The following is a 27,136-nucleotide window of genomic DNA, read 5'->3' as shown; positions in this document are numbered from 1 at the left end:
AACAACAAAGACCACCACAGCAGCATTCTTGGGAACTAACAGGCCGCAGTCTGGGAGACGCCTGAGTTTCTCTCAGCTGCAGACTGGTAAGGTTTGGATTTATGACTTTTCCAGTGCTGTTCTCCCCGTAATAGTTACTATCCTATAGAGTTTATTACTGCTTTTGGATACTCCTTACTGATGTTACTTGTGTATTTAGCCTAGTGAATTTTGATCAACAGTAAACATGCGTTTGGTTCTCTGTAACTTGTAATGTGTACTCCTTTGACGTGACATTGGTATCAATGTGTATAATCTTAACCACCTTTGCTTTCTGTCATTAACACACTATTAATTGCCTTTGTGTTTTGCTATTGCATATCACTAAATAAAGTGATTAGTCCCACTCCAGCCTGCCCCTCCTTCTTCTCCCCGCCCTCATTACAGCAAACTGGCTGGTTGAAGGTGCTCAGACTTGCACCTCAGCAGGCAGTGTGGCTTCCTGTTACCTACCCTAAGTGTGTATGCCTTCTCACCCCATCCCAACACTATCATTTCATTCTTGGAAAATTACCCGAGAAGACTCATCGCAGCATTATGTAGAAGAGCAAAAACTCAAGAAACACCTACTAAATCCAATACTAGGAATGGTCAAAAATATTTTTATGTATGTCTTTAATGGAACTCAGCACAGCAGTAAAGTTGTAACACCTGATTAAATTTACTTATTTCCCTGGTATAGTTTTAAAAAGAGGCCTACACACTGTAATATAATACCCATACACACACACACACACACACACACACACTGTACACTTTCATTAGGAAAAGGCTTGAAGGATATGCAATACGACAATGCTTTTTTCCTGGGTATTGGATTATAAGTTACATTCAAATTTATATATTTTGAATTTTAAATGTAGTAAACATATGCTACCTTTGTGTCAGGAGAAAGTTATTGTCATTTAGAGACAACATATGTAAGGAGCAGCAAAAAAAAGGAACACTAGTTTTCACATAAGTGACTTCATTTCTGCTACAATGGTTTACACCACTCTCCCCACCCCATTTTTAAGTCAGTGACAAAACCTTTTAGAAATGACACCGTAAGATGAACTTTATTTTAAAGCTCATAAAAGGCTTCACAATACCAATTACAAACAGAATCCACATTTCTTCCATTTTACACCTTCACATGACGATGCACTGTGTAACGAGATATTTTAAAGTTTTTGTTCTGCATGCTAACACATTTCACTAGTGTCTGCATTACTCAATACATTTTTAATATCAAAGCAAAAAGTCATATTCTATTGGACAGAATTTTAGAAAGCCCTTCTGAAATCACACTGTCTTGTTTATCAACATCCACACACATGCTGAAACGGAGAGCAAAATGCAAGAAAACTACCTTGGCGGAACAATCGATTTTACCCACAGCCCCGGGACAAGCAGTACAGCTGTTTCAGTTTCTCCAAAAGACAAAAGTCAATTTCATCCTCAGTGATGCAAATGGTAACACTGCACAGAAGCTTAGTATGAATTCACAATTCCACAGGAATCTGAAAGTTACCAAGGCAATTTTCCCTTTTAGGATCATAAAGACTACAGACGTAAGCTTTTTCTTTCTCCATATAATACACAGAATTTCTAGACATCCTTAAAAAAGAAAATAGTCTCAGTATGTGATGTAGAATCACATACTGCAGCAAAAATATTTTATTACTGGAAGGATGAAGCCAATTTCATGTTATCTAGTCCAAGTCCATGTGGACGGAACTCTTCTCGTTAGGGTGGCAGTCACCATTCTGCTGTGGAGGTTCAGCACTGAAACTGTTTTTGCCTTCATCTAAATCGTCTTCCTTTTTATCAGTATTTGGGCCATTCGGAGTTCTTTCCAGTTTGGGCGATTCGATTTTTGGTTTGGGCTGTGTTACCACAGGTTCACAAGTGTTATTCAACTCCTAAAAAGGAAAACAAAGCCAGTAATCACATTGACTCCATGCATCCAGCTCATCTCCGAATGCTTTCCTATACACCTGAACCAATACTGTCCCTAGAACTCCATCATACATCTCAAAGGATTCCATCTACTCATCACACTTGCTCAAAACTACAGCTTAAAGCATGATCGAAGAGAAATGACACGTTGGGGACTTGCTAAGTACATATTACCTCATTTAATCCTCGCACCAATATTAAAAGGTAGGAATTATGATCCCCACCTACGGAAGAGGAAAATGGTTCAAAGGTTAAGTAACTTAACCTCAAGATCAGAAGAACTAGCAAGCACAGAGCTGGGCCTTGTCACAGACCACGTCCCTGGAACTTCCACTGTGTCTCAGGATCTTCCAGACAGAGAGCAGTTCCTTCCTTGGTTTTCTTCCCAGCTTCCTTCAAGTCCAACACCCCAAGGCCTCCCCTGATCAAAGGCCAACCTGGGTCCTCTCCATTACCCAGAATTTCCTAAGCCCTCTGACGCTGTTTCTACCACCAGCACTGAACACCATCTGAGGTACTGCCAAAATACAGGTCTTCTGTATTTTGTGATATCAATAATAATAAACTAGGAAATCTGGTCGCAATCAGGATGAGGTGAAAGATTTACAGAAAAATGGTCCTTCAAATGATTGCAACTTGAGCCCCTGACACAGCGTTGAACAGTCTGTTAACACTCACCTTTATTTTTGCTTTAATCTCCTGCGCACGTACAACTGGCTCCTGATCGAGACTCTTTCTGGCCTGAGCATTCATGACGTTATTCATCCACTCCATCATTTCATTCACGCATTTCTCGACCTTTTTCATTTCAGACTCATCAATATGGTTATACTTCTCATCCTGAATGGAAAAAGCATAGCCATTCAGTAGGATTTAGCTTTTAACAGTAATAATTTGACCCAATTTTCCATGAAGTTCAAAATCTACCTCTGGTCTTAAACATCAAAAACAAACTTTTCATTTAAGAACATCTGTTCACAACAAAGGTTCTTCAACTTAAATATTAGCTTATCAAAACCTGGGGTAGCTTGGTGCTCTGGTCGATGGCAGAGCAGGTAACCGCTGCACCTGCCTCCTCCCATGACTACATCAGAATTACAACTGAGCTACCGAACAGCCATCACTGAGGACCGCCTGAAGCCTAGCCGAACCAGCCCTACAACGAAGGACCTACAGAAGCAGCCACCTCAAGGCTGGTAGGAGGGGCGGAGACTCCAAACGGGTTGGTCCCACACCCACGTGTGGTGGATAGAAATCGGGGGGGAAATCTCAGCTATAGAGCCCCCCCAGTCCAGAGGAGCAAGGGGTCCCACATCCACACCAGGCTCCCCAGCCCAGGGTTCCAGTACCAGGGAGAGAAGTCCCCACAACTTCTAGCTGAGTGACATGAGGGTGGCTGGAGTACAGGTGTTTCTCTTAAAGGGCCCACAGTCGAATTTACTTGCTGACAGACTCTTGCTCCAGCACTGGGGCAGCAGCTTGAATGGGGAGGAACTGAACTGTGTCTACCTTCAGGGCTTGGGCTGGAGGGGCCGTTTCCTCCCTGAGGGAGGAGTTGGTGGAAGCCATTGTTCCTTTGTTGAGCCCTCACACTCCCTGCGAGGAGACACAGCCGCCATGAGTCTCCATCCACCTGGCTAACACCCCTTGTCTGCCTGGTGATTCCCTGAGACCCTGCCCTAGCCAAATTGCACAGGCCCACCCAAGCCTCTTCCAGCGGCTTCTCCATATAAACGGCCTGTCTTGGCTCATTCTGAGGACTTTCCTAAAATCTCTCAAAGGTTCACAAAGCCCACACAAGTAGCTGCTGACCTCAGCACTAGCAGCAGGCCTCGTTTCACCGCTTAGCCTCTCCCAGGCACCTCCAAGCCTCGCACAAGTGGCAGCCATCTGCAGATCACTTTGTATAGCTCATATCAAGTGGCCCCGGGCAGGGCACAGGCAGTGGCTGACCCTGGCCTGCACCAGAACCAAGAGGACCCAGAACCAACACATCTGGTAGCCAGCTTGAGACCACACCAGAGCACCACCCACCACTTCCACAAATGACACACCCGAGGGGCAGACTGGGCAGGGACCAGAGCCCTGCTAAAGCAAACCCTGCTCCGTATGGTCAGCCCTGCACAACAGCTCCTCCGCTATAGTCACGGCCAGTCCTCAACCAGTCAGCCTGACGGTCAATCCCTCCCACTGACAGACCAACAGCAATTAAGGCTCAACTGTAAGGGCACACACAAGGGACTCACCTGGAGCACCTGGCTCAGGTGACCAGGGAGACTTTGTCACTCAGCCCCTCACGACACCTATTACATAAGTCCACTAAGACTGGGAGACATAGCAGCCTTATCTAATACATAGAAATAAACACAAGGAAGCAGCCAAAATGAGGAGACAAAGAAACATGTCCCAAATGAAAGAACAGAACAGAGCTCCAGAAAAAGAACTAAACAAAATGCAGACAAGCAATCTACCAGACGCAGAGTTCCAAACATTGGTTATGAGGATGCTCAATGATCTCAGGAACAACTTCAACAAAGAGATAGGAAACATAAAAATGGAGATAAAAAATAAAAAAATGGAGACAGTCAGAAAGGAAGACTACAATAAACTGAAATGGAGAATACATTAGAGGTAATCAACAATAGTAGATGAAGCAAATAATCAAATCAACGATTTGGAAGACAAGGTAGCAGAAAACACCCAATCAGAATAGCAAAAAACAAACAAAATCCCCCAAAAAGTGACGATAGTTTCAGAGGCCTCAGGGACATCAAGCGTACCAACAGTCACATCACATAAGGGTACCAGAAAGAGAACAAGAATTGAAAACCCATTTGAAGAAATAATGACAGAAAACTTCTCTAACCTGGCAAAGGAAAGAGACATACAAGTCCAACAAGCACAGAGGATCCCAAACGAGATGAACCCAAAGAGGCCAACACCAAGACACATAATTAAAATGCCAAAGTTTAAAGAAAAAGAGAAGTTCTCAAAAGCAGTAAGATAAAAGCAGTTAGTTCCCTACAAGGAAGCCCCCATAAGACTGCAGCTTATTTCTCAATAAAAACTTTGCAGGCCAAAAAGAGATTGGCAGGAAATATTCAAAGTGATGAAAAACAAGGACCTACAACCAAGATTACTCCACCCAACAAGGCTATCATTTAGAAGGGAAGGACAGATGAGGAGCTTCCCAGACAAGAAAAAGCTAAACGAGTTCCTCACCACCAAACCAGTATTACAAGGAATCTTAGAGGGACTTAAGACGGAAAAAGGTAAAATATGAATAATAAAATGGCAACAACTACATATCTATCAACAATTACCTTAAATGTAAATGGATTAAATGCCCCAATCAAAAGACATAGGGTGGATGAATGGATATGAAAGGAAGACCCATGCATATGCTGTCTACAAGAGACTCACTTCAAATCGAAAGACACACAGACTGAAAGTCAAGGGATGAAAAAAAGATACTTCGTAAAAATAGAAATGAGGGGGAAAAAAAAAGCTGGGGTAGCAAAACTTATACTAGACAAAATAGACTTGAAAACAAAAGACAAAGAAGGAACAGTAATTTACTTCTGGGTATTTATCCAAGAAACCCAGGAGACTAATTTGAAAAGACACGTCCATCCATATGTTAACTGTCGCATTATTTACAGTAGCCAAGATATGGATGCGACCTAAGTGTCCATCAATAGATGACTGGATAAAGCAGTGGTACATATGCACAATGGAATATTACTCAGCCATAAAAAAGAATGAAATCTTGTCATCTGCAACAACATGGATGGACCCAGAGGGTATCGGGCCAAATGAAGTCAGAGAAAGACAAATACCATTTGATTTTGCTTATATGTGGAATCTAAAAAAACAAAATAAACAAACAAAACAGAAATAAACTCACAGGTACACAAAAGAAACTGATGGTTGCCAAATGGGAGGGGAACTGGGGGATGGGTAAAAAAAGGGAAGGGATTAAGACAAATTCATAGTTACAAAGTAGTAAAGGGAATGTAAAGTACAGCATAAAAAATATAGTCAATAATACTGTGATAACTATATGTGGTGTCGGATACTAGATTTATTGGGGTGATCACTTCATATATCTAATCACTGTGCTGTGCACCTATAACTAACATATTGTTGTATGTCAGCTGTAATTGAAAAATAATTACAAAAATAAAGTAAAACCCAGGCTAACTTCCTCACGATGTACAAGCAGCCTTACGTTACTTCTGAAGTCGGCTGCCATCTTGGCATAGTGCTGCAGCCTCTGTCCTAGTTCTGCAAACATCTTTGGCCGTTCCTCAGCTTCTTGAAACCGAACTTTAATCGGAGTGCCAATTTTCTAAAACAAAATAATATATTTTGTTATTAATTAAATAAAATAACGTATTTTAAAAGCCTCTAGTCTAAAAAATAGGCACTGCTTTCCGGGAGGAGAAGATGGCTTACCATTAATTCTTCCAACTTGTCCACATATGCCTGTTTGGCTTGGTCCTCTCCTTCCTCATAGAGCCAGTCCTCAGTCTCTGTGAGCAACCTCAAAAAATTCTGATGATCCTGTAGATGAAACACGAGAGCCAACAATACAGAGAGCCATCGTCAAAAGTGTTAACCACCGAGCAGCTGACTTTATTTCTAGGAAGGCCTTCGGATGACCTGGATTCTCTTCACTGAAAAGTGTCAAGGAGCAACACACACGGTGCTTCACAGGAGAGAGCGCCAGTTATTCTTTGGCTTCTCTGTCTTTCACATGGGGACATTTGAGAATTTTTGGGAAATGATTCTTACTGACTTAAAATATTGTTATCTTAGGAGTTCAATTTTGAACAGTCTACACACTGAAATGTTGATATGGAAGAACAATCATTTTCCTACTCTTCAAAGCATTAGGTCTTACCTTAACTTTCTATTCACTTCCACAACTATCAAATACTTAAAGGGAAACTAGACAGGTTGACAATTAAATTAGTGAACACATGAAAAACCCATTCCTACCCAATTCACATAAAGCATGCATTTCTACTCCAGCCTCAGGAGGTCCAGCCTTGTTTGGGTTCTCTCTACCTCAGAACCCCAACTGCAGCAAATTCAGGAATTAGGACAGCCAAGAACTGAAATATATTACACAGCAGCCCAAGGATTTTACAGATAAAATAGAGTTCTAAGTTTGAATTGCTTTAACTTCCGAATTAATCCCTCAACCATCCCAGATTGCTATCCAGCCAATTTTTTCCCAAGTCCCACCCTTCACAGTTGTGCTTCTGGGATTTACTCAGAGTCACATTGACTTTGTGAGCTCAGACAGGAACTAAGGGGAATCCTGGTGACTGATAAGCTTTGGAATGACGGGCTGAACCTGTCTTAGGGGATAAAACAATGACAGAACAACTAAGGGGCCAGTCATTAAAAAAAATTCCTGGGGTCTCCGAAAGCAAGGATTTTCTCTTACTTATCTTTCTATTCCCATTACTGTGGATGTCACAGACTCTGAATAAATGTTTGATAGACTTTCTCCTGGATGGTAAAAACTACAGTCACTGGAGTAAATCAGGATAGAACAAACCCACACATTCATAGTGAGCTTCTCTCCAGGACTTTGTTTATACAGTTTCTATTTCAAGTTGTTTTGTTTCCAAAAAGCTCGTTACGTAATCTGGTAAAGGTTAAATGCCAAGTTTGATATTAAACACTTCATCTGAAATTATCTGAACAAAAAGATAGTTCTAAACATACCTGTTCACATATAAATTTCTCATATGGCCCGCACAGCTTGTCCCTGAACTCGTACACGTACTCCTCCACTGCATTTTTAGCATCATTTCTTTCCTTCTCCAGTTTATCCTGCATTATCATCTTACCCTGTCAGGAAACAGAAAGAACTAAGAACTTACACTCTGATGTCAACAAAATAAAAAATTAGATTAGACCAAAAAAATTAGTGTTAACAGTTCTAATTTATACATCATAAAACTTTTCCAAAAAAACCCTAAAAAGTTATTTTCTAAATAGACATAAATAGGTTGTGGTTGTTTTTTTTAACATTACATAAAAAATTACATAGTTTTCACATTTCAGATTTAATACTAAAAAAATAATCTATGGCTTTTACATAATTTTTTTTCTCTCTCTTTTTTTAAAGATTTTATTGGGGAAGGGAAACAGGACATCATTGGGGAACAGTGTGTACTTCCAGGACTTTTTTCCAAGTCAAGTTGTTGTCCTTTCAATCTTAGTTGTGGAAGGTGCTGTTCAGCTTCAAGTTGTTGTCCTTTCAGTCTTAGTTGTGGAGGGCGCAGCTCAGCTCCAGGTCCAGTTGCTGTTGTTAGTTGCAGGGGGCGCAGCCCACCATTCCTTGCGGGAATTGAACCAGCAACCTTGTGGTTGAAAGGACGCACTCCAACCAACTGAGCCATCCGGAAGCAGCTCAGCTCAAGGTGCCGTGTTCAATCTTTAGTTGCAGGGGACACAGCCCACCATCCCTTGTGGGACTTGAGGAATCGAACTGGCAACCCTGTGGTTGAGAGCTCACTGGCCCATGTGGGAATCGAACCAGCAGTCTTGGGAGTTGGAGCTCCAACTGCCTGAGCCACCGGGCCACCCAATTTTGTTTTCTTTTATGCAGTTATACAGTAGTCTTATACTGGGAATAATATTGGCCAATGGATCAGACCACTTGGCCACCATTTTAAAATCGAGGATAAATGACTTCAGAGTCCATTTACTTATATTTATTGTTAAATGAATTTCTAAGCACCACGTTCTCATCTGAGTCAAGGTAATCAATCTCAATTATTTCATATCTTCTAGACTGCAGAGCACAGTGTGTTTTAAAGAAATCCTCAGTGTGGCCTGAAATGCCAACTGTACTGTGTTCAGGACATACTAGCACCCAGTTTATTCACAAGAACCCAGGCAATCGATTTTATACCCAGCAGAATGGTACAGATCTCTTTAATAAGGATGCAAACATACAAACAAAACATTTAAATATTAAACTGAAAAACCACTGTTTTTGACTTTTCCCAATCTCTACAAGTGTATAAAACTTGCGGTATGGAAATTAGTCAATTATCTGTTATAAACATGGGCAACAGGTCCAAACCAGAAACAGCCCAAGACAAAAGCACTGAACTCAGGTCCTCACCTCGGTCTCAATGTACATGTTAAGCAGGTCTTTCCCCAACTGCCAAACCAAGTTGGCTTCAATGGGCAGCTCCACATTCACCACCTTTATTTTGGGTTTTTTAGCTTCTGGAGGCTGGTCAACTTTCTTTTCATTTGCCTTGGGAAAGTTTAAAAAAAAAAAGAGAGAAAAGTTCTTAAATAATCCTTAAAAAAGAGAGAAAACTCACCATATTTGCTGATGACCTAGACAAAACCAAAAGCCCTACAACTATGAAGCTGGAAGTTATAAACCTGATTCCCGCCTACCCACTTTAAATCAGGACTGCAATCACACTCAAGCAAGCCACTCATTCCCCTTCGAAAATTCACCAGGACATTTTTCTCTTTTCATATTAAAATTAAGCTCTCCTGCTAAAGCTTTGCTTCATAGGTTTTTACGTTCTAATCCCTTTAAGTAATGTTTGTGACTCTGAAGTCAAACACATTAAATTGCCACATCCTTATAGTCTAGAATCTGACCGTGACCAAGGACAGGCTGACCAATGCTACACGTCAGATGAACACTACCGCTGTAACACCGTCCCGAGTCCCTACATCCCAGAATTATACCTGCCTTAATTACAACCAGCACCACACTGACGAGTGCTTTTTAAAATTTCCTACTCAATTTGGAGATTACACACACACTTGTGTGTGTATACCAGGGGTGCCAAAAGAATGTGTACAAATGGCCACTCTGGTCAGCGTTGCTCAAGCAGCAGTTCGCCGTCATCAGAAGTGTCTGGACGCTGATGGTGACCACTTTGAGCACCACTTGTAACTGCAGAAGTCACATGTGACTTGTATTTATCTTTTGTTACCGGTTTATATTGTTACGATTTCAAGTTTTCCTTTCTTCACTGTGCATACATTGTTTTGGCACCCTGTGTATGTATGTCCTCATTCCTAATACGTGTCTTTGAGTCGTTATCACTTCTCATAAGCAGCTCTGCAATACCAGAAGACTAAGTCTTAAAATAGCAAATGGGGTGATGCAGAGAAAGCTAACAGTTTATTTTAGGTTTTTCAAAAGATATAAATACAGGGCTAAAGAAGTAAGCATCTCCTACGGCCTCTAATTTTCCAAGCCTGTTCTATGAACTTCTGTTTCTGCAGGATTCCACTTGCACAAGTGACAAAGAACACAATGTAGGAAACAGATTAGAGAACAAGTGGGGTTGTACCACAGGCACGCTAGTTGGCTGGGATTCTCAAAAAGGAAGAGGCTGGCCTATGGGTCACTGCATCGCAGCCACTTTGGGGAGCCATGAAGTATGTTAGAATTCTAGACCCTTTACAGAATAAAGTGGGCCTTGAAAGAGTGTCAGCAGCTTGCCTAAAATCACAAAGACAGACATGGGTTGGGGACTTGTTTCCCGGACCTCAGCTTCAGTGTTCCTTAGCAGTCCCTAGCTGCAAAGTGTTGGCCGCTGTGTCCCTGGCAATGGCCCAGTTGACCAGCCTCCGGTCCCTGTGCCTTCCTCCCACTAGGGCACAGGAGAAGCCCCCAATATACTGACGTTCTGGGGACATGAGCCACAGGAATGATAAAAGGATCAGATGATACCTACATTCAGCAGAATGCAACAGATATTTGGGAAACAAATGGATGGCAGTTCACATGTGGCAGTTAGGATAAGACTACCCGGCAGTACAACCAACTACCAACTACCGACAAAACCAACGTGTCACAAAATGACATTTGCCGTGGCACGCATGAGGAAGCCTCTGAGGGGTTGTGTGAGAATGTTCCCCAGGGCCTGACACTGGTGCCCCCACCTACAGCTATGAGCATGAGATGCTACCAATGGCATGTTGTAGACAGAGACTATGAGCACACGCCAGTTACTGCTCCAGGCTGAGTGATGACAGAGCTGTTACGATGGACAGGGCAGTGCTGCCCCACCAGCACCATGGGACAGGAAGCTGACAGAAACCAGGATCAGCACCCCGCAGGATCGGTCAGGACATGGGGACATTACACGCTGGGAACTTCTACCAGGCGTAAAACGTATTTTGACCCCAGCAAACAATGTCCATAATTCGTCTGAGGGTAAAGAACTCTATCAGAATGCGAGAGTAACCAAACCACTCATGAAAGGTTAACCATTTACATGCAACTTGCACAAAGAATGAAGTTCTGCAAATCAGAGTGATCTGGAGAAACAAAGGAAACCTCCCAACATCCAGCTGACCATGAATTTTAAAGTTTAATTAGGAACCAACCTTTTTAAAGAGACACAACTCTTTAATTTAGCTTCAGTACATACCGGGGAAGCAGGGCAAAGAATAATTACTTTGAAACGCAATCTGGTTATTTCCAGATCATCCTAATTAGTTTATTTAAATCTGACAGGTGATGTGAGAGAAGAGTTTCCTAGACTCCTGTAGCCCATGCATTTATCATCAGACTAGCCCGAGTGGAAACCAATTGCCCGGCACAGGGAGCTATGTGTTTCTGCTCCTTGCACTGGCAGGACCTCTGGCATAGCCAACAAGCAATGCTAAGCGTTCGTGTTTTGGAGTGGCAGTTAATCAAGAGAAAATCTCAGGTCTAAAGCAGAATATTCAATTCCCTTAGCTGAGCTTGAGTCCCTGAGTCCCTGCAACTGGTTTTAGTTGAAACACACATGGAAAATTAACAAAAAAAATCCTACATAGAATAAATAACCTGGTGCTTGCTCTTCAAACTGCAGATTTAATGATATGATTAATGATCACGTTGCAACATTGTCCAATGGAACGAACTAGAAGAAGCACTCACTTTGTCAGCATCTGGGGTTTTGTTTTCTTCTGAGGTAAGTTCAGGTGAAGGGGGAGACTGTGAGGTCTGTTGACCATCAGTTTGTACCTGGGGCTGTGTTCCAGCTTCACTGCTGTCTTGCTGGATACTTTTCTGAAATGAAAGCCCAGGCACAAAGGATGTAGAAAGCAGGTGTACTTGGGTAAATGTAAAAATTATAGGGCACCAGAGACAGTATGTTCAATTTCTGAAATTTTAACAGGTGGGGGAAAAGATACTGGATAAAGCAAAATGAACACAAAATACCTGAAAACTTCTTAGAAATTTTAAACCTGTAAAAAGGTACGTGAATGACTGTAGTTGACATAATTAATTAGTGGGCATGTTGATTAATGTGATGACAACCAAGGACTCTCGGCTGAGTACTTCCACCTAGCCTTGTAGATACTGACTCTCAGAACCAAAGGTAATAGGTTGACTCCAGGCCTGTCCCCAAAAACAGGCTCCGAAACTGTTTCACTGGGAGCCAGCCTGCACCGGGCCGTGTCTCCGTCTCAGCGAACTGAGCAGTTATGTGACACATCCACCTTCAGTTCTTTGGGCGCGCATCAGGACAGCTCAGACACACAAGACCCCACGTCCCCACTGTTTGTGATCCAGCTAGTTACAGCCGAAAGAGCTCAGCATAAAGAATCTATGCTATGTGGCAGTACCCTCAATCCTCGCTGCCCACCCTGAAGGCTCTCATCTTTTTCTGTCAGAGCTTGGAGATTGTAAGCAGGCATTGAAGTGTTCAGAAGCCAGGCACGCCTGATATAGAGAGGGTACCAAAGAAATGTATACACGTTTTAAAAAAGGAAAAAACTGTACTAAATTTGTCATACTCAATACATACTGCCAACAAAAGATGAACACAAGTCATGTGTATACTTTTTTTTGATACCCCCGGTATATCCAGAAGGTACTGAGACACTGACACAACAGGCATTAGGAGGGTGTCCGAGCCAAATGAGAAAGTACATGGCACTGGTCATCTAACTCATTCCACTGCAGCTTTTCTAAATGAGAACACTACTGAGGCTCAGATGTTGATGTTCCTTTCGTGTTCTAGAAATTAAATAACAGAGGTCTCTGATCATAGGATACCACACTTTCTCCCTCTTTAACTAAAACACTATATTGCCTGCCTCTTCATTTAAGCTATTTCTGATTATTACCCAGAAATAAATTGCAACAGCGGATCTATTTCAAAGTTTCTTGAAGTTCTTTTGTTGACTGTAAAATTAGCACTTAGGCAAAAGGAAGTCTAAGTTAAGAACACAATCAGTAACTTTCTGTACAAAGACACATCTCCTCCTTCCTCCAACAGTATAATGAAACATGTAAATAAAAGCAATTAAGTTTGGAAACACCAAAGCCTATTTGGCCATGTAACTTTTTAAAAGAAAAGAAGGCTTTAATATTTGGTATATATTTCACCAAATCGTTTTTGCAAGTCTTTTTTATTAATCACCAGTCAAATTTGACTTCTCAAAACGTGGTCTTTAAATCGTAATTCAAAGAAACTTTACCTACTCCAATTAAATTGTCACAAGCCAGTTCGAATGAAGCTAGAAAATTTAATCACAATTCCCCTCGTTCCAGGCTGTGTAGCTGTATACTACCATCATATAGCAATTGCTATTATCGTTACCCAAAATTCTAATCAAAATGAAGAAAAACCTGTTTTAACTTTTCCTTCCAGCTTAGAACTAAATCAACTACCTATTCAAACTCCAGGCCCCCCCACCCCCAGACTTACATCAGAGTCTGGGTTTTCGGGCGGCCTCTGACACTCCATGTCTGCGCCAACAGAAGGCAGCTCGGTCTCCTCGCTGGGGACTTTCTCCACCATAGATGCCGTAGAGATGGTGAAAATGCCATGGCTATTGACCCGTACTTTCACTTTCACTCTCGATTTCTCTCCATCTTTCTGTGCAGAAACATTCTGAACTATGAAGCGGCCTGCACAAAAGGAAACCAACAATTTTAGAACTGAATCTGCATCTGTAAAGACGACAGGGGCTAAGAAAGCTCAAAGTATTATTCTGCCAAAATCTCCCCATTTTCTCTACCAGCTGAATTAGATTTTGTTTTGAATTAGATTTAATGTACACTATAAACATAACCTAACAAAATAGACTTAGGAGTCTCTAGTATGTTTACAATACTTGGGATTTGTCTCCATCTGCCATGAAACCTCCACTACTTGGCGCTTCTGACCTGGACACTGTGTAGTGATGACTGGCAGTCACTGCGTCCTCTCATCCTACTTCTCCAGACGAGTGAGCAGGAACTCGATGTGACAAACCGTCAGCAACTAAAAGCAGACGGTATGGTATGGGGACGTGCTGCATTCTAATCCTGCAGGGTCCTTCAGGAGCATGGTTTGTTCTGACTGAACAATCCAATTTCCTATGTTTTCAATAGCAAAGGGGAGCTCAAAACCTCTATCAAAGCCCGAAATTATTATGCAGGACGTAGTAGTTCTGGAGCATTCCTGAGCAGGAGTGAACAGTGCTGATTCAGACCCCAACGATCTGAGCTCTGATCGCGGCTGTGTGGCCTGCCCGTGCTTCAGTGGACTGAGCTGGTGTTCAATGGGAGCACGTAAAACCATGGGACCAACATGTCCACCAACCACACGTGGCCCCAGAGACCACGAAACCAAAACGAAGTTTTCTGGACTTATTGTGTGCAAAGCACCATCCAACAGCCTTGTATTTAAGGCGCTGGCTACACCCACACACAGAAGTTACAGACTTAACTACTAGGACATCAGCAGATATTGAAATCCACCTTCATTAATAATCATATCACTAGTTCGGGAACTAAGTGCCCTAAGGCCCACTTAAAGAAAAGGCATTTACTGTGGGGTATCCAAGAAGGCTCATAGGAGACAGGTTTCTGGAAGTATGTGCAGGTTTTGTCAGTTGTGATAAATGAAAAATCTAGTGCTAGAGCTTGGATTTTACCCTTAGCACAACAGCGACAGAATGCATAGAACCCAACCTGTTAAAATTTTAATCTATATTCAATAATTTCTCAAACTAATTTCTTCCCAATAATTCTGCAAAAACTTAAAAAAAAATTCCTTTGGGTGGCCGGTTAGCTCAGTTGGTTAGAGTGTGATGCTCATTAATACCAGGGTTGTCAGTTCAATTCCCACATGGGCCAGTGTGAGATGCAACTTCCACAACTAGACTGAAACTACTTGACTTGGAGCTGATGGGTCCTGGAAAAACACACTTTAAAAAAAAAAATTCCTTTGAGTCAGAATACTTTTAGTCTTTAGTAAGAAAAACACACAACTGGCCAGAAGCATCTTAGGCTCCTTCCAACACTTTCATTATGAAAAGCTGTGGGCAAGAGTGAGTCCTGGAAAGATCTAGCAACATCGGGAAATTTTACCCACACCTTGGGAGATATGGCCTCTTAAGAAGATGCCTGCAGCTCTCCCAGATTTCCAGAGCTACTGTGGGTCAAACTAAATGAAAACAGTGTTAAGCCTCTCAAAGAAAAAATGTACCAAAAAAGATGCACTTTTAAAAATACAAAGGTACATTTAAAAAGTAGTTTCAATGGTTTCTGAGACAGGCTTTAGACTGGAAGTAACTTTCTGCAAGGAACATTTCACCTGGAGGAAAATCCAATATTAAAAGTAAGTTGTAAGCCTCTAAATGTAGTTGACATCAGAACAGGAAAAAAATCCCTAAATAGAGATCCTCAGAAGTGACAGAGCACTAGCAAGTCACTTCATTTCTGTAGGCCAGTTCAATCATCAACAAAAGAGATTTCTCCATCACCATTATCTAAATTGAAAACGTCTTCACACAGAATTATGTTCCACTCAACACTGCCAAGAATAAGAAAGTTTCAAGTTTGTACACTAACTTAACCCTTTAAAAGAGTAAATACACACGATGAATTGCTTACCTATTTTTGCTTCTGGATAAGGAACTCCTTGAGGATCAGAATAGAAAGCTTCCAGCTCAAAAGGCCCACTTCTCAAGAAGGTGAGAACTTTGGAGAAGGGAGCAGCATGGTTCCGACTGAACACCTCATGAACACTAGAGGAAGCAAAGGCAGGCAGTGTGTCAAGTACTTACGCTCACTGTGCACCATAAACAGAACAGACACATTCCAAAATTGCCATCAAGTTTATCTCACCATTTACATCACCATTTATCACATCAAGAAGCGACTTTGGTAAGTTTAGTTCTTGAAAGACTGCAATTAACCACTGCTGTCAAAGTCATTTGTGAACTTTTCTTCTTTACACTAAAATACATAATTTGAAAGTTAATCTCTGCTACTTACCCTTCAGTATCTTCTGAGTCGTGGGTCCAGACCAGAGATATTGGAAAAGGAACTGCATCTGTGACGGAAAACTCTCTCACTTTAAATGCTGGCGACAGGATTGCACACTTTAAGAAAGGAAGGAAAGATTAGTATGAGCACATGAATAATTTCACTCACCTTTTAAAATAAAAATTCAAATGGGATGGGGTAGGTTTAAAGTCAAATTCAAAATTACTTAGTATAAATCTTTAGCATAAATGATTTATCATCTGAATCGTATGCCAATGAGTAACTGTAACAACACATAATATAATGATTCTTAGGATGGCAACTGTTAATTATCAGTAAGTTTCACGGGGGCTTGGGAAAGAACACCGGTCTTTCTAGACATGCCCTGCTGACAGCAGTTTCAAAGACAAGTGACATCATGTTTGAATACGTATACATATATACAGAGCTCTGTCCGCATCGCCTTTCAAAAGTGAAAAAAACAAGGAAGTTGGTAAAACCCAAAATGTTCATAACTTTCAAGTAATTTTATAAATGAAGGAAGCAACGGTAAATTCAAATTTGGGGTAGACAACACCCGAAAGACAGGTGGGTTTAGACTGGTCACATAAAAATGACTACACAAATGAAATAAAAGTCAATTAACTTTTGATTAGCATAGGATCCTTCAAAAGAGACCAAAAGAAGCTACACTTATAAAGAAACTATAAACTCCAATATTTCTTGGAATTACTTAAGGAGGCATACTCCATTATCAAGGAAAAAGCAAAAACAAAACCATCACGATGGGTAATGATGTTACAACAGATTAGCAAGTAGTACTCAGTATCTACATATTCTTTTTTAAGTTTTGAAGGGTAGTCTAATTACCTTTGTCTACAGAATCTCTTGCTTTATATTAAAAAACTGCTAACCAGATCACAACTCAAGCATGTTAACTTGAAGCTTTAGTTTAAATTACTTATTTCACTACAATATCCTAAACATAAACTAGCATAATTTTATCAGTAACTGCTAGATTTGGTGCTCTTGCTTTGCCAAACAAACTTCATGCCTCTGAGCTGCTGTCTTACTTTGTAAGGTTAAAATCAGTCTGGAGGGGGAACAATTACTTCCTAACACCACCTCTTAATACCTTTCACCCTGCAAAGATCCCCTCATCAACTCATTAGACCACATTGCCATTTGAATCCCCTCCTACGTGCTCTTTAACTGTCCCTGCCACACAGCTAATTGGAACGTCCCATTACTGCTGCTTTCTGTGAGCCTCAGAGTCATGCCCACTCCCAATTCCCACCAGCTGCATAGCTCTTTGGCGTCTCCTGGATCGCCCATACTTTAAGATCGTCTCCCCACAGCCTTACGGATTTATTTCAATAGTAACTCCCTTGTGGTATGTTTTAGGCACGGGGCTGCTTACTGTATGACCCCTCAGATGAAATGAAGTGGAGATGTCTCGGGCATGGCCCAGAAGGCCGTACCTGCAAGGCACACCCTCTGGCTACCGCTTCGTCTGCATTCAGTGTTGTGCTGACATCTTTTCCAAAGAATTTGGCAATTTTTTCTTTCACGGCTGGAATTCGTGTTGCACCTCCAACTATCTCAACAGCACTCACGTCTTCAATTCTGAGCTGAGTCTGTTCCATCAGTGAATAAAGGGGAACTTCTATCCTTTGCAGAAGTTCAGCACAAAGTTCTTCGAATTGTGCCCTTGGCAGGTAAGAGAACACTTTATAAATCTTTAGAAAAGTTACCCAAAGGCCAGTATCCTCTCCTATTGTTTTTAAACAATCTATCAACTCAATGAATTTCACTTTTTTTATCAGGCACACTGGATTCCACATGGACCAAGTGTAACTTTTCTTAAAAAATAAATATACAAAACAAGTGCAGAAAGGAGATGGGGAAGAAATCAGTTCTACTGGTAATCACTGAAAGAATCATTTTCATATTAAGATTTCCATTTTACTCCTAAACTTTTTATGTGATCCAACTCTCATTACTTTGAATATTTATTTCCATTCACTTCAAAGTGTTTCCGTGAAATAGTTCGTGAAACCATTATTCAATTATTGGCCCAAAAATACTAAAAAGTAGACTACCAAAGAGACTTCAGTGAGGGACCTTGGCAAAGCTCTCTAAAATCCCTTTGCAGAAGTGCTCCCGGCTCTGACGGCATTACCGCTCTTCCCAGCGTGCAGCACACAACCTTGGAATGCCGACCCAGGCACATAGCACCACAGCTAGAACCAACCCTCTGATTCAGTAAGAAGCGCTTTCTACTTAAATCTAGCAGAATTCGAGACACACCTGTTCATCTTTCCTGAGACATCCTTGTCATTCATAAAGCACTCAATATTCAGTGGTAGGTCTGTACTGTTGGAGCTCATCAGCTTTTTCAATTTTTCACACTCCTGATACAGACGAAGCAGGGCTCGAATTTTGGATTTTGTATCCAACTTGTACTTAGTTTTAAATTCTGCACAAAAATGTTCCACTAACTTTTCATCAAGATTTTTTCCTCCTAAGAAAGGATCAAAAGCTGTTCCCAGTACCTAATGTAGTTAAAACAAATAATGTTATTTTTGATATTTTTAACTAGAATCTTAAATACTGCTACTCAATTAACAAACAATAGGCTCAAATTTAAATTAGAACATGAAATCCAAGCCAGTTAGGAGAAACAGATCCACAAATTATAACTGCAATACTGAATCTCTAAGATACTTTTGACTTTTAATGATTATATAGAGATGATCTTAAAAAGCTTCTCTTTCCTAAGCAAGAATATTAAAGTGAGCCAAGACATCATCTTTATCAAGATCAACCTTATTGACAGTTCCTCGTTGATATCAAGACCAGAGTCAGGCAGCTCAGCACCTCAAAGTAAGGGCAAGTTTAACACATTTAGGACATATGATCGCTTAGTCCCAATGTCTGACTTTACCTTCAATTTTCCCTTGTTAAAGGCACAGGCAGACACTTGAAAAGCAGAATGTCCCATATCAACAAAAACCACTATCCGAGGTTTCTCATCCAGGCCTGGGAGATCCTGCTTATAAATTCCGTAATTCAAAGCCACTACAAAAAAAACAAAAAAAAAACAAAAAAACAAAACAAAACTATGTTTCAATTCTTTGGTTCACATTTTCTTAGGAATTTCATTGTTACCAATATAATTACACATGCAGGAAACCTGACTATCCTTCCAACAATTAAAGCTAAACACATTCTTTTTATACCTGACTCGGTAAGATTTTCTTGAAATCAATCACTTTTCCCTTTTCTGATTTTTGAACAACGCTCTATCACTTTTCAACACGTGAAGAGACATGATGGAGAAGACACACAGGGGGCGATTACAATGACATGTAACCACAAACAATATCAGACTCATTATACAATACTTACATTTTAATCACAAACTGCCAGGAGACTGCTCATCCAAAAAAATTAGAAATTTAATATACAACGACAGCAACTGCAGTTCCTACCAATTATTTTTAGATTTGAGGCAAATAACTGACCTGACCTCCCTTAGAGATTCTATGTTAGCTTTTTCTGAACTTTTATTTCTAAACATGTATACCTAAGAACATACCTTTATTGAAAATTTAAGACTTTAAAAAAATCTACTAGAAATATGCTGGACAAAAAGTCTTATTTGCTTTGCCTGATTACACTGAACTGTACCTGACTTTTGTTCACCTGTAATCCTAATAAACCGAAAGGCTCCAGGAGACACCAGTGACCACTTTGCTCCCCACTATTTCCATCTCTGACCCCATGCCTGGCCAAAGGACAGCTGAAGTGAATACCTGACAGAAGTGCATCGTTAACTACACAAATCTAGGAAATATATGAAGAAAAATGTTTAACTAAATTAATCATTGTAAGCAAGGAAGTCGTGAAACCCAGAATCATAAGGTTTGGGGAAAACTTTTTTCTTAACTATAAAACCAATGTAAGATATATACAGAAAAAGTGTTTTTTAAATAAAAAACAGATTCATAAAGCTGACAAAGTGCCAATTTCTCCTTAAACACAGCCATCTAAAAAAATGCCATTTTTGCTTTCGAACCTAACATGTTTTTGAATAGACTGTTCTACACCTACATGAAAAAGTGTTTAGCAGTAGTACCTGTCTTAACTTAGCGTGTCTTAACTCTAGTTTTGATAGCATACTCACTCCAGTGTTTCCTTACCAGCTGTCATGTCATTCATAAGTCTTAAGCAGTTAAGACCAACAATTTGTGCAGCATCTAACACAGAGCGCCTCTCGGCATCTGTGAAGAAAGAGGGGACCTACAAACAAGGAAAGAAGATTAATTGAGCTAGAACACAAAAATGTGTACAAATTTCTCAAAATCACTTTTAACAAACTCAAAATAGTCCAGCTAAATAGGTGCATAGCCAAGTCATAAAACAGAAATAGAGCTCTAGTTTCTAGCAAGTACCTTAACCTTCAAAACAGTAACTACTTTTGAAAAAATTGCCCTAAAATTACAGTAGCAAAGTAATCTTTATTATAACCAAATTTTAACCTGAAATTTAAAAGCCAGGAGTATTCATAAGACATTGGCAGTTACATAAATCTAATAGAAAACTTTACAATTATGTGGATGAAATACCATTTGTATAGTCTTAAATTTCAACTGACATTTGGAAATGCTAATGCTGTCAACATTTAATGTGAAATATAATCAACCATAGGTAACATGTTCAGAAACTTGAAGACAATACAGAGCTAATACTAGCACGTGCCATTGCCCTTTAGTTTTGCTCTTCATTGAGTTCAAGCATTAATAGAGGAAGGGGTACCTTCGAATTCAGTAGACCTGTTATGACGACATTTTTTTGGCAAAGCCTGTTGATTGCCTAAGAGAAAACCTAATACTGTGACTTTCACGTTTTCCCCAAAGTATGTGTAGATGCTTCAGAAATAGAGATAGGAGCACCTTTCAAATCAGCTGCTTTTATCAGTTTTTTCATCAGGTCATTTGAAGAAAAGAAAGGACCACTGATTTATAACTTAATTACTTAATTTTACCAGAGATTAATGCAATTTCTCCAAGCATATCCCTTTAGTAGACCACCTTCTGTCGTACAAGGGAAAGAGGAGGACTTTTAGCTCATCAGCCTGTTCTTCCCCATCCGAAGCCACACTGCCATAAAGGCTCTCTGCTGAGCGAGCCTCTGCTCCAGCCTCTGCTGCAGCGCAAAGGCCATGCTGCCGGTCAGTCCATTACGACAATTCTGGGGCAAAGCAGATGAGCAAGTAGCCCTAGACATTTGGGAGAGCAGCATTTACAACTACCTTTCTGGTGTTCAAATAAAAGATGGCTTTTGGCCACAACCTATCAATTAATTGTCCATTGAAGGTAGTGAACTTACCAGTGATGAAAATCTAGGTTTTATGAAAATCTAGGTTTTATCACTATCGGTAGGTTACGTTTTAAAGCTTATAATGGTTCTCTCAACTGGAGGGAATTTGGAGAAGCTCCCAAGTAAGTATACAAGCGGTCTGACAGTACATTAAGTATCAGACTATCACCTGATACAGCCAGTCTGTATTTCCAAAATGTTCCACAGGATAGATTCAGACTTGCATTTCCAGTCAAGAAGCTTTGCAACTTCTGGCTAAAAATACCACTGGGACCTACTCTGAAAAGCTCCTGACCTCTGTGTGAACATAGTCCTGTAGAATTTTCATCTCTAGCAACAGAACGGCTTCCACACACTGGATACTTAAGAATAACACAAAGCAGGGAAATTAAAACAAAATGCATGGCCTTGCTGAATTCTACTTACTGAAATAACACAATCTGTTACTGGCTTCTTGAGGTTGCTTTCAGCAGTTTCCTTTAACTTCGTCAGCAGCATGGCTGTTATCTGTTCCACACTAAATAGATGCTCTTCATCCATGTACATCACCTGTGTGGGGGAACCGAGATGTTTTAAACACAGTGGTACTTAAGGCGACATGGAATTCTAACTTCCATTATTATATATCCTTTTCCAGAAAATCTTTATTGTTATAGTTGTTTAGGGAAGAAGGAGAAAAGGAAAGGAAAAAGGGAAAGGCCAGCAAAGAAAAGGAAGCAAGAACTTCCCCCAGAAATGAAGAGAAAAAAAACTCTAGAGCGTATTTTCCTCTATTCAAAATACTAATCAAAACATTATAAAAGGTAGTAAATTTCCACTCTAACTAAAGAGATGAATCACTGTGAGAAATATTATTTTGTGTAGATCACTGGATAGGAATGTCTCTGCTAGTTTAAAAAAAGATTTCTGGTTGTATTACAAGATTGCTCTCCCAACAACTGGAACTGGGCCGCACTGGAAAGGACTTGTTTGAGATGACAACACAATTTAGATCTTTTTAAACACCACTAAGTAAACCTAAAGTTATACAATTGCCAAGAAGTTACAAGAAACACACATTAAATTATATCATTATATACCATTTGAACAAATTTCAAAGACTGATGAAAGATACCTACAGTTTAAAAGAAACTAGATTAAAAAAACAAAAAGATCATACTGTCCAATTAAGAAATTTGTGTTAAATTTCCATTAAGAATTAAGTTATTCCTCTACAGATAAAGTTGTTTCCCATTAAGGAAATCTAAGGTTGCTCAATTTTATTACCTTTATTCCAACCCCACCATTTTTCATTGGGACCAAATCATAACTTAAGTTTTCCTTTTCCTTTTGAATGAAGGGATCATTGAATGCTCGGCCATGGAACCTCTTGAAGTTAGACACGGTATTGTTTGCATGAGTGATTTGCTACAAAAGAAATCAAGATATTTTAAATTATTTTCTAATTTCAACACCTATCAGTACTTACAGCAATTTTAAAAGAACTCACTTATACAACTCAAAACCCTAGCGACATAAATAACTTTCCCTGGAGCCCAGTTCTCTTCTCTCTTTTGCTTTTTTCCTCTTTTGTCTTGTTTCTCTTCCAACGAGCCATAATATAGTACTCCAGGGTTTGTTTGTTTTTTCAGCAGTACTATTGTCTATTTAAAACAATATTTTCAGTCTCTTTCTTAAAGCCTCTCAAAAGAGATTTCATATATCTTTTTACTTCTTCCCCACCCCCAAATGTAGAGCCCTAAATGGGAGCTACATATGTAAATTTTCTAGTCACATTAAGTAGCAACAACAGGTGAAATTAATTTCAATAGCTTAGTCTAATATACATAAAGTATTATTTCAACATGTACTCAATATAAAACACTGATGAGAGTTTATTTCATTGTAAATGTTCAAAATCTCAAATATGTTATACTTTTTGATTCAGACAAGGCACATTTCACATGCTCGACAGCCACAAGTAGCCAACGGCTACCATATAAGACAGCACAGGTTGAGACAAAACGTTCTCCCAGTCCCACCTTAATTACAAAGTAACTTGAAAACACTTTTATTTTTATTTTGTTTTTTAAATCACTCTTTTCAGTATTGTTAAACACATGCAGTTGTGTAACCACTAACCAATTAAGGTTTTTTTTGTTTTTTGTTTTTAAGGAGGGTGCAGCTCACAGTGCTCCATTTGGGGATCGAACCAGCGTGTTATTAGCACCACGCTATAACCAACTGAGCTAACCAATCACCCCTGAAAACACCTTTAGGCACAAGACTTCTAGAATCTTTAACTCTTAAATGAGTGTCATGAGAAAATCCACATAAATTACATAAATTAGAAGACAGAGAAATTACTAAAAATTAAGATTGTCAGATTAGAAAGTTAAAGTAGACCTTATTCAATAAAACAAGAGGAAGGGAACAGAAGGAAAAAAAGAACTACCTAAGGGCTCATAAAGAATACTTGCATTACATTCCTAAATCTCACAAATGGATGATAGGCTTAGATATTTCATACTCTTGTACGTCCTTGAGATTTTACTTTTAAAACATCCCCCTTAAGAACAGGCCAGAATTCTCCTAAACATACCTGATTTTTGGCTGCAACTCCAATTGTTCTGTTTTTTGGTCCAAATGATATGACTGATCTGTAAGGTATACAAAACTCGTTTCAAAAAAGTAAAAAAGCATAAATGTGGACATTTTTAAGAAGAGAAAAAATTTACATGGTTTGGGGCAAGGAGGGCCACTAACTAGCGCAGTACAATTTTGGAGTCAAAAAGCTTTGCTCAAATACTCAGAGGGGGGTCCACTTAACTGCTACTCTGAGAATCCAATCTGGAGGGCAGTCCTACACTCCCCCCACACGTGGCTCAGGGGACATTTTCCAATACGTCTAGTACCAATACAATTCTCCAGGTCCCCAATTATTAGGAGGTGGACATTAACTCGGAAAGTGCTTTGAACAGTTAAAGGGTATTATTAATTTGGTCCTAGACACGATTAACAAAAAGTATGGGGTCCCTCTTCTTCTCAGTCCCGGTTCTACAAACCTAAACACCATTTAATTCTTACTGCTGCCTTATATACCATCTGCCTCTTTAGGATCAAAAGTTTTTCTGTAAATCTACTCAAGTGAGCCTAAGTTTGCTTCAGGAATTTAAAAGCCTAAACTTAGAAAGAGGGTCCCTACATAGATCTTACTTTGGAAAGCCAAGTAAGAATGATGCAGAGAGCACCGCAGCAGAACTGAGGACAAACGCAGAGGGAAAGGAGTGAATAATCAGTTACATTAAGTCAACTCTGAAGGGACAAAAAGTGACTTGTAACTGTAAGACAGCCTTCCAGTGATAGAAATGGAGCATAGCACAGACGAGCACAGAAAAGTCAGGAAGAGGTAGGTGGCTTGGGTTTTAGATTGGAGGGCAGGTAGGAGTAGTGATAAATAAGATGAACAAAATGGGAACATATCGAGGGCATGAAGTACCAGGCTGAATCAAGTTTAAATTTGCTCTAATAGAGACATCCTAGTCCTAGATTATCTGAGCAGGTGCCAAATAGCATCCCAAAAGCCAGAGAAGTGTGCAAGCAAAGGCTAAACAGGTATCTTCCGAAAAGAAGAGTATCATTCTGAGCCTAGAGTAATTACACACTTGTAGAATTTACTCATTTTCCAAGGGGACTCAAATTAATTAAACAAATTAACAGTACCCAGTACAATTCAGGCAAATATCTATTTTATAAAAATATTAAAAGGAACTCCAACCCTGCCCTATTTACACTTTTTAGGGGTGTACCTGTTGTCTTTATTTGCACACGGTCACTATAGCCACATACACAATTTTTCTTACCCTTGAGCAAAGCAGCTAACTTTTCCTTTATTGGATCAAAGAGAACAAAGATACAAAGTTCACTTAAGCATGGAAGCCTGAGGTGCCGTCTTCTTTCTTACTAGACTCCAATTACAGAACCCTCTGCACAACTAAAAACAGACTGCAGATTTGAAACAGGTAGAATCATGGGATGCTCTGGGAACAACAGTCTCCCCAATGCTACTAGTTTGTCAAGTGCCTAATTTCTAATCTTCCCCTCACTTTCATAAATGTTCATCTGCACTCAAATTGTGACACAAGCCCAGTCATTTTACCTTTGGGCTCATTCTGTCATTCTATACTCTTTATCTTGAGTTTAAGGCAGTGAAAAATAAACAGCTACATTCATTTCCCTAAGTGAGGAGGTGTTTTTACCAACGCCCATGCAGGCATGTTCATATACATATTATCCTTAGAAAATATGCCTGCGGAAAAGGTTGTTTTTTTGAGATGTTACCCTTTGCCCACCCCACGCTGGTGTCGAATATAACATTTAATTCCGTGACAACCTCCATCCTCTCAAGGAGCTCTAGTACCGAAGTAGGTTAATTTTTATTTTCTCTCCTCTATGTAAATTGTGCAAAATTAATAAAGGAATTAGAACACGGTTTAGGATTCCTCTAGAATAGCTCTCATAAGTGAGCAAACAGGCCGTTTCCATCTTTCATAATGATCCCAGGAACCGAGCACACGACGTTCGTAACCAAGGTACGTTCCTGCAGCAAACGACTCTGGTCGCTAACAACAGTCGGCGTGCTCGGGGGACAGCAGCGGCAGACGAGCTCTGGAAGCTTCCAGTTCATCTCGAGATGCACAACGCGGAAGCAGCCCGGCGGCCGGGCCCGGGGGCGCGCACGGGGCCGGGGAGAAGGGGCCGGCTGGGGCGGCCCCGAGCAGCCGGCCGAGCAGAGCCGGCGGCGGGCTGGGCCGCAGCGCCGACCCCGGGCGACCCAGCTCGCAGGCGTCTCGTGGCCGCACGGACCCCGGGGACAGCGCTCCCGGCTCGCGGCAAGCGTCCTGCCCGCCGCCCCGCGCCCCGCGCCGCCCTCCGCTCGCCCGGCGTCCGGGCGGCCCAGCGGTCAGGGTCGGCCCGCGCCGCCGCCCCGCCGGGCTTCTCCTCCCGCCGGGCCTCCCCGCCGCCCCACGGGTCCCACTTACGGGGTGCACCGGTCGCTGAATTCGTTGGCGATGGTCTCGATGCCCCCGGCCCGGGCCACCGCGATGTAGCAGCTCTGCGAGCCCACGTCCAGCCCCACCACCGACATGGCCGGCTCGCGCGCGGTCCGCGTCCTCCGCCGCTGCTTTCCGCCCCTGCCGCGCGGTGCCGCGGGGTCCGGCCGCTCCCGTGTCCCTCGGGCGCCCCGGCTTCCAGGGCACAGCGGCGGTGTGCAGAGAAGCCAGCCGGGGCGGGCGGCGCCGAGTCTCCGCGGGTCGCTCCGCAGCGCCGGGGCCGCCTGGACGCGCAGCCGCCTCCCCACGCTCGGCGCCCGGCTACCGACCCAAAAGGGGAGGTCCCACGTCCTCAGCCTTATGTACCGCACTGATCAGAACTTTCCAGAATCTGCGGCATTTACTCCCCGGCGCCTCCGCCGGCCCCTCCACGTGCCACTTCCGCTTCCTTCTTCTAGAGCCTTCTCTACCC

General features: G+C 41.2%; 1 protein-coding gene across 2 annotated transcripts; it reads right to left on the bottom strand.

Moving 5' to 3' along the window:
* Positions 1-619: 619 nt before the first annotated feature.
* HSPH1 (heat shock protein family H (Hsp110) member 1) lies at positions 620-27,136 on the bottom strand. 2 transcript variants are annotated; one of them, XM_081046433.1, is made up of 18 exons: positions 26,653-27,136; positions 24,213-24,270; positions 22,898-23,038; positions 22,058-22,180; positions 20,452-20,551; positions 19,194-19,327; positions 18,557-18,801; positions 17,728-17,956; positions 16,256-16,362; positions 15,872-16,005; positions 13,698-13,900; positions 11,918-12,049; positions 9,134-9,271; positions 7,723-7,848; positions 6,439-6,546; positions 6,212-6,331; positions 2,659-2,820; positions 620-1,943 (listed from the first exon to the last, which is right to left on the bottom strand). In XM_081046433.1, exons 1-18 carry the CDS (start codon positions 26,757-26,759, stop codon positions 1,734-1,736), a joined length of 2,577 nt encoding a protein of 858 aa, XP_080902559.1. In that variant the 5' UTR covers positions 26,760-27,136; the 3' UTR covers positions 620-1,733. The 2 variants fall into 2 exon arrangements, with proteins under 2 accessions (XP_080902559.1, XP_080902560.1); XM_081046434.1 differs by lacking the exon at positions 11,918-12,049.

Source organism: Rhinolophus hipposideros (assembly GCF_964194185.1).
Source record: "Rhinolophus hipposideros genome assembly, chromosome: 4".
Classification (NCBI taxonomy): Eukaryota; Metazoa; Chordata; class Mammalia; order Chiroptera; family Rhinolophidae; genus Rhinolophus; species Rhinolophus hipposideros.
Note: the sequence above shows the minus strand (reverse complement) of the source record. Positions and strands in the feature narration are given on the sequence as shown.